The sequence below is a fragment of the Serinus canaria genome, chromosome 9 (genome assembly GCF_022539315.1).
Source record: "Serinus canaria isolate serCan28SL12 chromosome 9, serCan2020, whole genome shotgun sequence".
NCBI classification, from domain to species: Eukaryota; Metazoa; Chordata; class Aves; order Passeriformes; family Fringillidae; genus Serinus; species Serinus canaria.
This window is the reverse complement of record NC_066323.1, coordinates 8,589,006-8,602,090: the sequence shown is the minus strand read 5'-3', so window position 1 is coordinate 8,602,090 and position 13,085 is coordinate 8,589,006. Positions and strand designations below refer to the sequence as shown.

General features: G+C 40.5%; 1 protein-coding gene across 13 annotated transcripts in view; it reads right to left on the bottom strand.

Annotated features, from left to right (window-relative positions):
* Nucleotides 1-13,085, bottom strand: part of ABCC5 (ATP binding cassette subfamily C member 5) — a 67,429-nt gene that overhangs the window by 32,986 nt on the left and 21,358 nt on the right. For 10 of the 13 annotated variants that reach the window (XR_003944715.2, XM_030227055.2, XM_009089093.4 and 7 more), the window contains 15 exons: nt 12,938-13,085; nt 12,338-12,486; nt 11,652-11,759; nt 9,521-9,871; nt 7,986-8,057; nt 7,730-7,854; nt 7,048-7,120; nt 6,285-6,488; nt 5,479-5,622; nt 3,656-3,761; nt 2,821-3,005; nt 1,641-1,787; nt 1,194-1,323; nt 497-650; nt 258-386 (listed from right to left, as the gene is read on the bottom strand). Coding sequence is in view for 12 of the 13 variants with exons in the window: in XM_030227055.2 (XP_030082915.2) it covers nt 258-386; nt 497-650; nt 1,194-1,323; nt 1,641-1,787; nt 2,821-3,005; nt 3,656-3,761; nt 5,479-5,622; nt 6,285-6,488; nt 7,048-7,120; nt 7,730-7,854; nt 7,986-8,057; nt 9,521-9,871; nt 11,652-11,759; nt 12,338-12,486; nt 12,938-13,085 (2,225 nt within the window). In the remaining variant the exon portion in view is untranslated. Of the gene's footprint in view, nt 1-257; nt 387-496; nt 651-1,193; nt 1,324-1,640; nt 1,788-2,820; nt 3,006-3,647; nt 3,762-5,478; nt 5,623-6,284; nt 6,489-7,047; nt 7,121-7,729; nt 7,855-7,985; nt 8,058-9,520; nt 9,872-11,651; nt 11,760-12,337; nt 12,487-12,937 lie in introns of those variants that run through there. The other 3 variants (XM_050977874.1, XM_050977873.1, XM_050977872.1) reach the window with 3 other exon arrangements.

Genomic DNA, 13,085 nt, shown 5'->3' with positions numbered 1-13,085 from the left:
TTCAGGATGGAAATACTCATCACCGACCAAATTTCAAACCAAAACATGATGGCAGGGTTTGCAAACTTTCCCCATCACTGCTCTTCCCAGTTTTCCCTTACCCTTCCTTCTGTTCTCCCAATTTTTTTTCCCCAGAAAAGTAACTTTGTCATAGAAGCAGTGATCCATCAGACCCCAGTGATAAATCCTTCTGAATGCCAGAAGCTGTTGCATTCAGCTTTGTGCTCCACCATTCCCAAATGTATATCTAAACTGACCTGTGCAGAAATTCCTGTCCTTTGTGGTAGGCATGGATTGTGGAGAGACCCTGGATGCTAGATGTAATGTGAGACAAGAATGGAGACTGTGTGATGTTGTCCAGACGCTTGAGCTCTCGAATAAAGACCCTGGAAGGAAAGAAGCACTTTGTGTTTCATGCAGAACCACCATATGCCAACCACTATGTTGTACTTGAAGGTGAAAGTACCTTTTCAGCCAAAGCAGCTAGTGCACTTACCTAGACACAACATGCAGAACTGTGAACAGGACAATGAGGGGCCCCACTGCCACCAGGAACCAGGGGAAAACCCCAGAAATCACCCCCACGCAGAAGAACACAAGGATGACGTTCTGGATGAACATTTCCGCTTGAAACGGCAACCGAACGTCAACTGGGGAAATGGAAGGAGAAGAGGAAGATCTTGAATACAGAAAACTAAAACAACCCATAGAAATCAACTCAGTCCACCTGTATCTCAGTAGTAATCACAGGAATTTCTCTTAGGTTATTCAAATTAAAAATGTGCATTTTCATTGGGATGTTTTTACCTTCCGAGTTACTGGCACTCTAATTATTCCCATTTGCAGAAATAGCACTGTTGGAACTGACCTAATTACCACCTCTGCTGCACATCAGCTTCACTCTAATGTTTTAAGTTGCTCCTGCATTAACTGCTGAGAGCCCATGTGCAGCCTGGAGGTACAAAAGCAGCAGCACATTCCCTTCTTCATAAGTGGATGCTCAGACCTGAGCTATCAGCTGCCTTCTAGAATCATAACCCAGGTATATCCCAATTGCTGCTTTGTTTATTCCAAGTGCACATTTGGCAACAGACACAGGGTACAATCACCCCAACAGCAACAGACTGGAGAGTATTCAGGACTTAACTGGGAGGTCTGAATGTGGGATTTACAGGGCATAGAGTAAGAGATACCTTCATCCATGTCTTTGGAAAACCTGTTGAGGATCCTCCCAGTGGGTGTAGTGTCAAAGAACTTCATGGGGCTACGCAGAATCCGTCGGAAGAGCTCATCATGGAGCCTTGAGGATGCTCTGAGAGTACCCTGACAACACAGAAAACATTGCAGCGTTATAAAGCAGTGCTTGCCTTCCTGCCACCCAAATATTCCACTCTGTTTCTCTCTTCAAACATAAGAGGTTTTCTACTGCATTCTGTGCTTCCCACTCATGGAGGAAGCTATCAATTTGGGCAGAAGTTTAGCAGAAACATGGTGTAGCCTCAAGAGCTGGCTAAGGGAACACTACAATCCATGACTGACTTGGGTTCCAAAGTCTCTCAGGAGATGACAAAAGAACCACAGTGACAGAAATTTGCAGAAGCAGGAGCAGTGGGGAGACAAACACCAGCACTGGCACCTACCTTTACAAAGACCACACCACGAACAGCTTTCAGGATCAACATAACTGCCATAGACAATGCATAGATGCCAGCATAGTAATGCATGTGAGGGTTATCTTTCATACTGTTGCTTATGACAGTCTCATTTCCCACAATCACCGAGGTGTTCTGCAGAAAATTCAAGGTTTCAGAGGTTGGTTAAGGCAAGGATGAAGTTTGATGCATACATTACATGTGGTAGAATTTAACTGCCTTGTGTTTTCTCCCACTATCTTTGATATTTCTTCTTTAAACTACTTCAGTGACCACTGAATACTTCAGAAACTTTTCCCTGGCAGAGATGCTTGACTTGTTGATCTGTAGCCCTTGATTTTGTTCCTACAATATCTTCCAAATAACTACCACAATTCCCATTTCATTTGATTCTTGATCTCTCATTTCATGCTTATTTCTTGTGTTCTTCTGAACAATGTCAGATCCTTGGGTACCATCACACAGCCATATTCACCTTGGATAGATCTTTATCAAACACTTATTTCTGCCACTATGCAATAAATTCTTTACTGTCACACTGTTATACATTCTCATTCTTTTTTATTTTTGCTCTTTAAGTATGTTTAAGGACTTCATTGCTGATTCTAATATTATTGTCCATCTGCACTTTATTATTTCATCTCTGAGATTAGTACCTTGCTCTCTGTGCCCACACAAAAATTCTTGCAGTTATATTTGGATTTTTAAATGCAACAAGACTTGCAAGCAAAGCCCTGAGAGTGGGATAAAGCCCAAACCATCCCAAGTCATCAGAATCTCCAAAGCAATCTCCAAGAGTCATCTGACTCAATTTTTACATATTTTAACAAAAAATTATCCTGTTAGGTATAAGATCACATTTAAACAAAAAACAACATTAAAATTAGCTTGTTGGCCCCTTTCATATTTTCACTTCCTTTTCTTAGACTAACCAAAAAAATTAATAAGAGGGCAGCATTAAACCACATAAGTTATTATATCTATCTTTCTCATCACTGGAGCTCTCTTATTCTTGGAGATGAACTCCCTAGTGAGACCACCTCCTGGGGAGCCTTACGACTTATTTAAATTAGAAAGCACCATTTGGTCTCACAGGACTGCTTGGGATTAGTCTAGCAGAACACCCCCAGCCCATTAGACACAAGAGCGGAAAAGCTATTGAACTTACTCCACTGCCTTGCTTGATCCAGAAACTCAGCCACCAGTTGCTAAAGGCTGTGCTGCCCACATTCAGCACAAACAGTGCCATGATGATGAGGAATGCAAAGGGGCCTCCAGCTGCCTGAATGTAGACACCATAAACAGACCAAGGGACAGAGCCTTTGCCTTTCTCTTCCAACTGGACCAACTGGCCTGTGAAACAACAGAAGATGAAGAAGGAATGAGGAAAGCTCTTCCATGAAACTTCTATAAATTTGTGAACACTCACAAAATTAGTCTTCCAAACTGTGCAGAGTACTTTCAGAAACGCACACTTTACTTCAGGCTTAGAACTCAGCAGTTCAAACAGTTTTTCAAGAAGCCACATTTCTGCAGAATCATTTAAGTCATGGTACAGCTGAAAAAGCCTCATCAGCACAGACTTAAATGTTAGGCTGGGATCAGCCTCACTATTGCTTTTTAAACCCTGGAGTTCAAAGCTAACATTAAACAGAGGTCAGACCTTCCCTTCATCCGTAAATGCCATGTCCTGCCCAGGACTGAGTGCCAAGCTGCACACATGGTCCTCTTAGGAGAGGAGGGAGAGGTGGTGTGGGAGACAAGGCAGTACCAGCTCCTTTGTGCTAACGGCATCTGACTGAACTTTAACACTGTACAGGCATCCATATTTAATGAATTAATGAATGTTCTTTGCCCACTGCCTGTGTCCTACAAACCACACTAAATGATAAGGATCGAGACAGCTTCCAAACCTGGTACATTAACAATATACTTTGAAGCACATGTTTTGAGCTTATTGGAGAACAAAAGAGATACAGCCAGAAATTTGATTACATAGTTACCCTCTTCTTCCTTCTTTACAACTTTCTCCTTCTTCACAGACCCCGTTTTGGTACTTTTATCCTGGGGCCTTTTCAATGAATTGTTTGTGTTCTTCTTTATATTAATCTGCAGGGAAACAATGACACTAAACAGAGGAGTTGGCTTTGACACTTTCATATCTAAACACAAACTTTTATTTATCCGCCACCTAATGACAAAGGCTTTCAATAGCTCAATATCCTCCTTGATGTGAATGCTAGCTTCACAGTTATTACAGATGATTGCCAATTCTGATGGATTAAATTCTCCTCCTCTATTAATCTAAATTACTACCAACCTGTACAGGTTGTACAGTGCAAGGGTAATTTTCAGGATCAGTGAAATTATGAGTGCACACGGTAGAAGAATGATATTCCCACTACTGCAAGAAAGATATAATCTCCCTATTCCTTGTAAAAATAACTCACATTTTTTAAAGAGGCTTTTTTCCACAAGCACCCTAGCACTTATAGACATTTCATGAGAGCTTTCTTAAGAAAAGTCAGATGAACTTGATCTTCCAGAAATCCAATATCCAAACACTAAAGTGAAACTCAGGCACTGCTCTAAACCCAGCCACCCTTCCATAACTGGGAGTTACTGCCTGTTCAGCCTACATGGACTGAAAACCCCTTATACACCATGTTCATGGTTGCCTCCCCACACTTTACACGAGATTAAACCACAGAGAACCCAACTGATCATCCATTTATTCTTATCCCATAGGGAATGCAATTTAATGGTCTTTCCATGAGCTAATGTTTACAGCGACATTGAAGGTCAGCCAAGCATGAAGACTGGAGAATCTCTTGTTCACTATCATTATATTAGTCTTAAAATGGCAGAACTATTATCTTCATGCCTCAAAGGATATGCAGAGCAATGCATTATATCCTTTTTCTTCTTTCACAAATATCTCCCAGAAGAATGTGTCACCAAACTCCTTCTATATCTGTAATTTTTATAATGCTTCCTTCTCAGAAATGTTTTGTTTTGAAGGTCCCATGAGTAAGGAGCCTCTCATCTCTAAAAAAATATACTGTTGATGTACTTTTAATCTTTTCTAAGAGAAAATGCACATAAAATTTAGACAAGTTATTATAAATCAAAATGCCAAGATCCTTACTCTAGAGATTAACTTCAGGAAACAAAGAGCAGAAGGGTGGGAAAAATTAAATTGCTGAAAATTCACATGTTATTGTACTGAATGTTTCTTGTTATTTTCTAGATGAACAATTTTTGCACCAACTGAAATACAACAGCACATATTCAAATTTGCATTTACAGACTTTTTTCGTAACAGAATTAGTGTCAAGGCAAAACATTTTATTCGCAAACTCCCCCAAAACACAGCATTTTCAGTTATGCCTCCAAAATACTGTCACATCTAACTTTTGACAAGTTGTGTCACACCTGCTCTGCCTCAGTCACACTCCATTGAAAACATAGTATCAAGCCACTAAGAATTTTTTCATACAAAGGTTGTTGAAGATCTGTGCTAACTCAGAGGTAAATTAAGGAGTGGAGTGTACAGTAAGAGAAGAACTTCCTGCTCTGAGCATCACCAGGGGAGACACTACAATATTTTCATTATTAACTCATAAGCTCATTGGCAGAGTCCTCTCTAGCACACATTCCCTAAAAACAAACTGTGACAAAGTGCTAATGAAGCAGAGATTATTCTATAGGAAATCTATTGGTCAACACATGAAAATGTGTGAAGCCACTTCCCGAATTTCCAACAACATCACTCGGTTCACCTCAGAATAGTCAAGATTCAGAGCACTTTCAAATAAACAAGTACCTCAATATGTGGTGTTTCTCCCAGCTGTAGGCTATTAAAAATAGTTGCATAATCCCCATTTAAATTCATCAGTTCCTCATGACTGCCTCGCTCGGTAATGCAGCCTTCTTTCATGAAGATCACTTCATCACAGTCAACAAGATACTGGAGAAAGTGGCAGCAAGAACAAGTCTCTATAACGATGTTCAATAACCAAACACTCCCACACAACCCTTCTCAGGAGCTTGTAGGCACTGGCACACAGCACACCTATGCCCACACAACAGACAGCTGATTTTCAGAGGTCCTCCTCTGACTAGAGCACCATGATTACTCACACTACACAAATAAAAGTTTTTGTTCCTATCAAAACCAAATCTCTTCTGGAAGACATGACTCAGGATACTTAAACACTGCAAATACTGATAGACTAAACACTAATATTTCTATGCACAGAAGACAGCAAAAAATCTCAGGTACATCAATTCTGATTTATTGATGACAAATATAACTGTTTTCTGCTGTGATTAAATAGCTTTATAGCATGTTAGCAAAAGTATTTTTGAACAGGTATTTATTTCCCTGGTAAATTTTCTTTAGCCAAGGGTTACCAGTCCCAATCAGACACAAAGCAGCACTGGTATCAATTAATTAAATTGTGCTCAGTGCACCTTTGCAAACCTAGTTTATAAATGTAAGCCACACACTCTATAGACAGACAGGGCTGTCCTGTCACAGGTCAGGGCACAGAGATTTCCAGTATGAAGACACTGATTAACAAACCATTTCAAGTAAGTCCAAGAAAGAAAGCATGGGAGATTCAGTACCTGAAGCTGATGTGTGATGAAAAGGACAGTCTTTGACTTCAGGTGCTTCCTTATTGCACTGTTAAAAATGTGATTTCCAACGTGAGCATCTAAGGCACTAAGGGGGTCATCGAGGATGTAAATGTCCCTGTCACTGTACAGGGCTCGAGCCAGACTGATTCTCTGACGCTGTCCCCCACTCAGGTTAGCCCCTCGTTCACCAATCTGCACAGAGACACACACCCATCATTTTACTACTTCAGCACCATGCAACATAGATGACCAGAGTAAAGCAGACCATAATATTCCTTTTTATATATTTGCATAGATATATTCCCCCATAACATTTTCTATTAATACATATACGTATTCAAGTTTAAGGGTCCATTTGTGACATGTTATACATTCAAACTCAAGGTTAATATGCTTGAAATGTGGCAGTACTTTGCTTATTTTACCTCTTATGAATTAACATAGCTATTTTTTTTCTTAGCTATTTTAAATCAAGTTAAATTAGGTCCTGTTAAGGAAGCTAAAGTTACAACACAATAAAAAAAAAATTCCCAACATCTGAGTAAAAAAAAAATCTGAGTCAACATCTGAGTAAAAAAATAGGGTACAACTCTTAACAGTCCAGGGCCCACCAAGGTCAGCTCGACAGAATGCATTCAGCAGCTTGGCTCATATGCACCCCAGACTGAGGTACCCTCATTCCAGTTTATCCTGCTCTTATCCAAAACTCTTTCCCTCATCTATCAATTAGTTTAGTATAAGCAAGACATACCTCTGTCAGGTCCCCATTTGGAAGGATGGCCAGGTCAGGCCTTAGACAGCAACCATTCAGCACAGTATTGTATCTGAGGAACAAGTAGATAAATAGTTAAGAACACTGATTTTCCCCACAATTATTTAATAGTACAGCATTATATCATTTTTTACACTAATAGCAGATATTTCATCAGCCTAAAACAAGTCATCTGTCTTGAAGTCTCAGGAGAATACTGAGGGTAATAATTCATCACCTACTTCAAAAGCATTGTGAGGATAAAGACAATTTGTTTTCAGGGATAGTTGGCTAAAGGCCACAGGAAAGTCCTCAAGGGGAGGGGGGCCATGGAAGATGTCAGCACATCGCACACAGCAGTTGTGTTTGAAGAGGGCAAGGCCAGGACAGCAAGAGCAAACACTGCTTTAGTGCTGCTCACAGCAGCTGCTGGTTTTAACCAGAGATCCAGGATGAGGCCCAGCCACACTGCAAGGAGCAGGGCCAGGCACACTGACAGCCAGCAGCCACAGGGCCATATGCAAGCAGGGCAGGATCCTAAATGGGACTCAGAGGAGACTTAAAGACAAACTCCAGAAGGGCACAGAAGTTTTATCTGCAGTGTACTCTGCCTTAAATTCCTCCCACACTTGAGCCAAGAATTAGTGAGCTTTTGTGAAAATCAGCAAGCAGTCTGACAGACCTTTCTTCATCATAGTCCTTGCCAAAGAGGATGTTGTCCCGCAGAGTGGCGTTGAGGATCCAGGCCTGCTGGGCCACGTACGCGAAGGTGCCGCTCACTGCGATGCTGCCCTCCAACAGCGTCATCTGCAGCGACACAGCAGCTGTGAGACCATGCTACCCCATGCTCACAACACACTGCATTCTACAGAGTACAAATAAGTGAAACAGGAGATGGGAAAGAGCAGAGCAGAAATACTCAAAACAGGATTTCTCACCTGTCCTAAAATTGCTGAGATAAGTGAAGTTTTTCCGCTCCCCACACTGCCACAAATTCCAACAAGCTTTCCCTACACAGAAAGGAAAAAAATTATGGTACTCATTTCTTACATTCATCATCCCTGTCAGAATTCAGACTACCTTTAGTTCCTCTGAGAGGACAGTTGGATATAAATGACAGCTCTGAAGTGATGTAACAGACAAAAAAAAAAAAAAAAAAGCAAGAGTCAGCGTCTTAATGCTCAAATTGTATATAGTGAACACAATCCCACAGTGAAATAACACTGAAATCAACTCTACAGGTAAAAATAAAGGTGTTTGAAGATCAGCTTCCTTCTTACTAGGGTTACAGGCCCAGAGGATCAATAAATCAAAAGCACCAAGGCCTGCCTGAACAGAAAACACCAAGACGCTTTTGAGAGTGATAAAGAAAGAGGAAAAGTCTGAAAGAAGAGAATTTAGCATATATGGATCCAGTCAAACTCCTTGCCAATTAGATCCAACTTGCTAGAGAACACATACCAAGAAAATACTAGAATTCAGTCACTTTGAAGAATTTCTCTGCAATAGAATGAGTGTGTTAATACCCATATTAAACAATTAATTTATTAAAACTATTTTTATTCATTTTTTTAAAAATGTAAAGTGATCAAGAAAGGTATATAGACACCAGCTTTTCTTTGACTTCTGAGACAAAACCAGCCTTTACATTTTCAAGCAACTCTACTCCTATTTGAGGCAATTTTTTAAACTATAGGCATTCTCCCCCAGAGTTCAAAATATAGGTATTTTTACTGTTTAAAATAGCCTAAGCTATCCCTCTATTTGTATAACTACATAAGACGATTTAACCATGAATATCTTCATAAATATATGGATCCCATTATTACAAGATCCAACTGCCAGACTGCAAAGTTTTTGTACATGTAGATAATGTCATGCATTAAGTTCAATGCTTTTTCTTTGACGTCTTACATGCCTTTTACCCACCTTGGAGCAATAGCTCCAAATGCTTCTACAATTCTTGAAAACCTGCATCCACCTGCACAAAAATTTTCAAGGAAGAAAATTGCACATTCTTCAATGAAAAGCACTATTATGCTCCATTGGAACACCTAATCACCTAAAATGCTCACGCAGAATACAGATGAAACGGCAAAATTATCAAACCACTGCAGGAACACATTGTTCACCAGCAGCCCTCTGGTACCTGGTGCCCTGCAGATTGTCTGAGCTCAGTGGCTCACACGCTGTCCTAGGAGCTGCAAACCCCTCAGCTGGATGTGGAAGTGATACAGCCTGTCCTTGTTCCACAGGCTGTTTGCAAAGATGGAGTTGCTAAAATGGCACAGCTGTTTACAGCAAGATCAGACACTGCATCCTGGATACTGCAGTTGCCATGGTTATTACAGGAGTGCACAAAAGCAATATGCTCCATTTCATGCAAAATGAAACAGCACACAGCTCTGTTCCAGAGGGCAGCTATAATGAGGCCTTTGAAAAGCTCAGATTTCCTCCATTCATTTCTTCTTACCTTTTCTATCTCCAAGTCAATGTTGTACAGAGTCCTCTGAAGCCGAAGGCTAACCAGGTGGATGATTTTGTGCTCCTCTTCGGGGCTGTGATGGTCATCACTGTCCACTAGAAGATGGCCCTTCTGCTCTGCCAGCACAGCTTGCTGTCCCTCATTCTGTAGCTTCATTTTCTCTTTCTTGCTCTTGTTGATTTTCTTGTCTTTTTTCACTTTCGGGGTCAGCTTTGGTGAGCTCTGGACGCTGGCATGGGAGAAGTCCCAAGCCAAGGTAGCATTTTTCACCTCTATCGCGGTGTGAGGATTGGCTGGTTTTTTCTTTATCATATGAACCTCTTCCATTAGAAATAAACTCTGATAGGAGTTGTGAGAGAGGTGTAAAGATGAGACACCTGATCAAGACTGGGAGACAAGCCTACGGCACACTCACGCAGCAAAACACATCAGGCTATAAAGTAGGAGGAAGCTGAAGAGCAAAAGGTGGCTCATTAGTGTAAACTAACTCCAGGTCTGCTAAGTGGCTGGGGCACTCCTGGATGTGGTGGAAGCACTTGGATACACTCGACTTTCACAGAACTGCAATACTCTGGATGTGATGTGACAGGCACATCTTCCTTTGACACTGTTTGCAGCTGCAGTTCTGTGTGTTCCAGATTAAAAACACATGAGCAGAACACACAGGTTGGAGAGAAGAGGTCACTTGGGACAAAGTGACTGACTTGTCCTGCACACCAACTCATCATGGAAGGAGACAGAATAGCTTTTAACTTGAGCCTTTATCCATCAACTTCTCGGTTGGGAAAAAGTCATCTTGCACAAGTGTAGCTGATCTATCTCGGGCTGCTTGGCAAGAACTCAGTCAACTGTATCACGTTTTCCACCACATCCATCAGTATTTACAATCAACAGATTAGGAAGACATTTTTTCACACAGTTTAATTACAAGATAAAATGTTTGCCACTTACACAATTTGTTTTGAACCAAGTAGTTTTTTTGTGACTAAAACTTTTCAATTCCCAGCCTTATTTATTCTTGCAATTGCTATGTCTGAATCACACATTCGTAAGAAAACTCATACTCATTTACAGAGCCAACAAGTCAATTAAATTTTTACTGTGATGTCAGAGTATCCTCACCTTATGTTACATTTCCTCCACAATTTATAGGCAAACTGGGAGAAATTCAATTTCCATTTCCTTCTCACCCCTCCCACAAAACTCCCTCTAGTGCACTTAGATTTAAGCAAGGCTGATTTTAGGCTGACTCAGAAGATGAAGCAAAATTGCTCAAAAGCAATGGAATCTCAAAATCACTCTACAGATCCTGGTTTTCTTATAGAGGTTTGTTTCATGAATGCATTACACAGAATCCAAGTATCTATTAATGCTTGTTAAAGTTTCTATTTGGAAAGAGCTATTTTCCATTCTGGAAATTTCCACAATGTGCAATGCACTGTTATCTCCAAGAGACAAGACAAAGTAAAGGTCTCCCCTCTGAGTTCATAAAGTAGACACAGTGTATTCATCCTCCAATCCCCATGATGGGAGATAAGATTGTTCATTATCAGGGCTCTACATTTTCTGCCATAGATCTGTTTTGCCAGATCACAACTCCATTTTACTGACATAGAGGAATTTCAGTCACTTAATCTGGTCTGGAAATATAAAACCTCAGGGCTCTATGACCACAGATAAAACCCCACTGTTTTTTAATCGACCTGCTTACCTAACACCTGATATTTTCAAAAAGCTTTATTAGCAAAGCATAAAATTTCATTGTACACATGTTGAAGTCTTTTCATATAAATGTTCTTAAAATGGAGTTTAAAATTATTATACAGTGAGCCACTGAGTCCTTCACTCTTATCTCTTCCTGTGGCCAACTTCATAAAAAACTTCGAATCAGACTATTTTGCTTCTCACACTGGTATTACTTTATTCTTGAACTGCTAATATTCCTTCAGTACATTTGTATCTCTTCCAAAATCAAATAATCTAGAAAGCTAAGTGTAAAGAAATACAACTTCTCTGCCATTAAAATCATATTACCTTCCACGTGTTCCCTTTGCATCTACTGAACACATACAACACTCCACACTTACAGAGAAAACTGTGAGGCCAAATGGCTGCTTACCTTAAATCTGTCAACAGAAACAGATGCCTCAGACAGAGACTTCACTGAGAATGGAGTTACTTTGAGAGCAAAAGTCATTGAGTTAAAGACAGTGACCACTGTGAATGCCTAAAAATGAGACAAGGAAAATAATCACACTTGGATGCAACACTCTAACAGCTCCAGCTTTCTAAAAGCTGAAACGGCACAGCAGCAAGTCAAAATCATAGAAAAACCCAGTCCAAGAACAACCATTTAAATATTCAACATTCTCAAACAGCAAATCTATCCAACTCCTTCTCTGGTGCTTTTAACAGACCATGACAACTTGTTCTGTTTGTAGGTCAAATTCCACATTAACCTACTAGTGAAGGTACAAATTCAAATCCTATTTTTAGACATTTGTGCTATTTGCATCCAAGCACACTGCAAAACAAAAACATCCAGTAATCCCCAATGCCCCATTCAAACAGGAGGACTTCTTATTTACATTCAGCCCAAAACCTGTTCTGAGGAAGGTGAGGACAAAAGAGCACCAAGAGCTTTCTGTGCAAAATATAAGACTCCACCTGCTGCTGTCACAGCCATCAGATATTCACTTCTGTGAGCCAGGATACAGCCTGGCCACATGGGCACAGCCACACAAGGAATGGCTCAGCAGAAAAGCTACAGAAGCAAAAGCATAAAGAATATTTCCAACAGCTTACCTGAGCTGCTGTAAGGTCATAGCCAAGGATCATATGGACAGAAAAGGTCACCACACTGGCAATGACAACAACAATGGGTGCCACTCCCACAGTGATGCTCTGGAAGTAGCCTGCACGCTCCAAGATTTTGCGTTCCTCCTCACGAATTTCTAGAAATACAAAGGGGGCACCATATTTGAACTGTGATTCAGGGGGTACACACACAAAACAGCACCACAGCACTATAAACAGTGAGTAAGAGACCTAACTCTACACCTTAGCATTTATCACACTATAAACATTCTCATAAGGAAAGCAGTTATAGAGGAGGAAACTATAATGGTCTGATCTCTACACAAATTTATTAATTGATAAAAGAGGAACAAAATTGAAAAACTTAAGATTAGTGTCATGCCACAAACATCATTACACTAGAAGGTGAAATTTTAGAAGCAGGTCTGTTTGTCCAACCCACTGTGCATAACACAGAGGAGCCTGAAGGATGACAGTTCTTCCACTGCTCATACAGCAGCAGCTGCAGCACAAAGTCAGCGTGCACCAGGCTACAAAGCAGTGGGGAATCTGCAGCAAAGGAGACATTTACAGATTGCAGGAACTCACTTTGAACATTCTGAGAAAATGGTTTGACCCAGGCATACATTTTAATGAATTTAATGTAATTAAGAACTTCATTCATCTTTTGCACACGTTCATCTGTTGTTGCTACGCATTTTCTTCTGAAATAAGCTGTGAGGCGTGACACAAACAT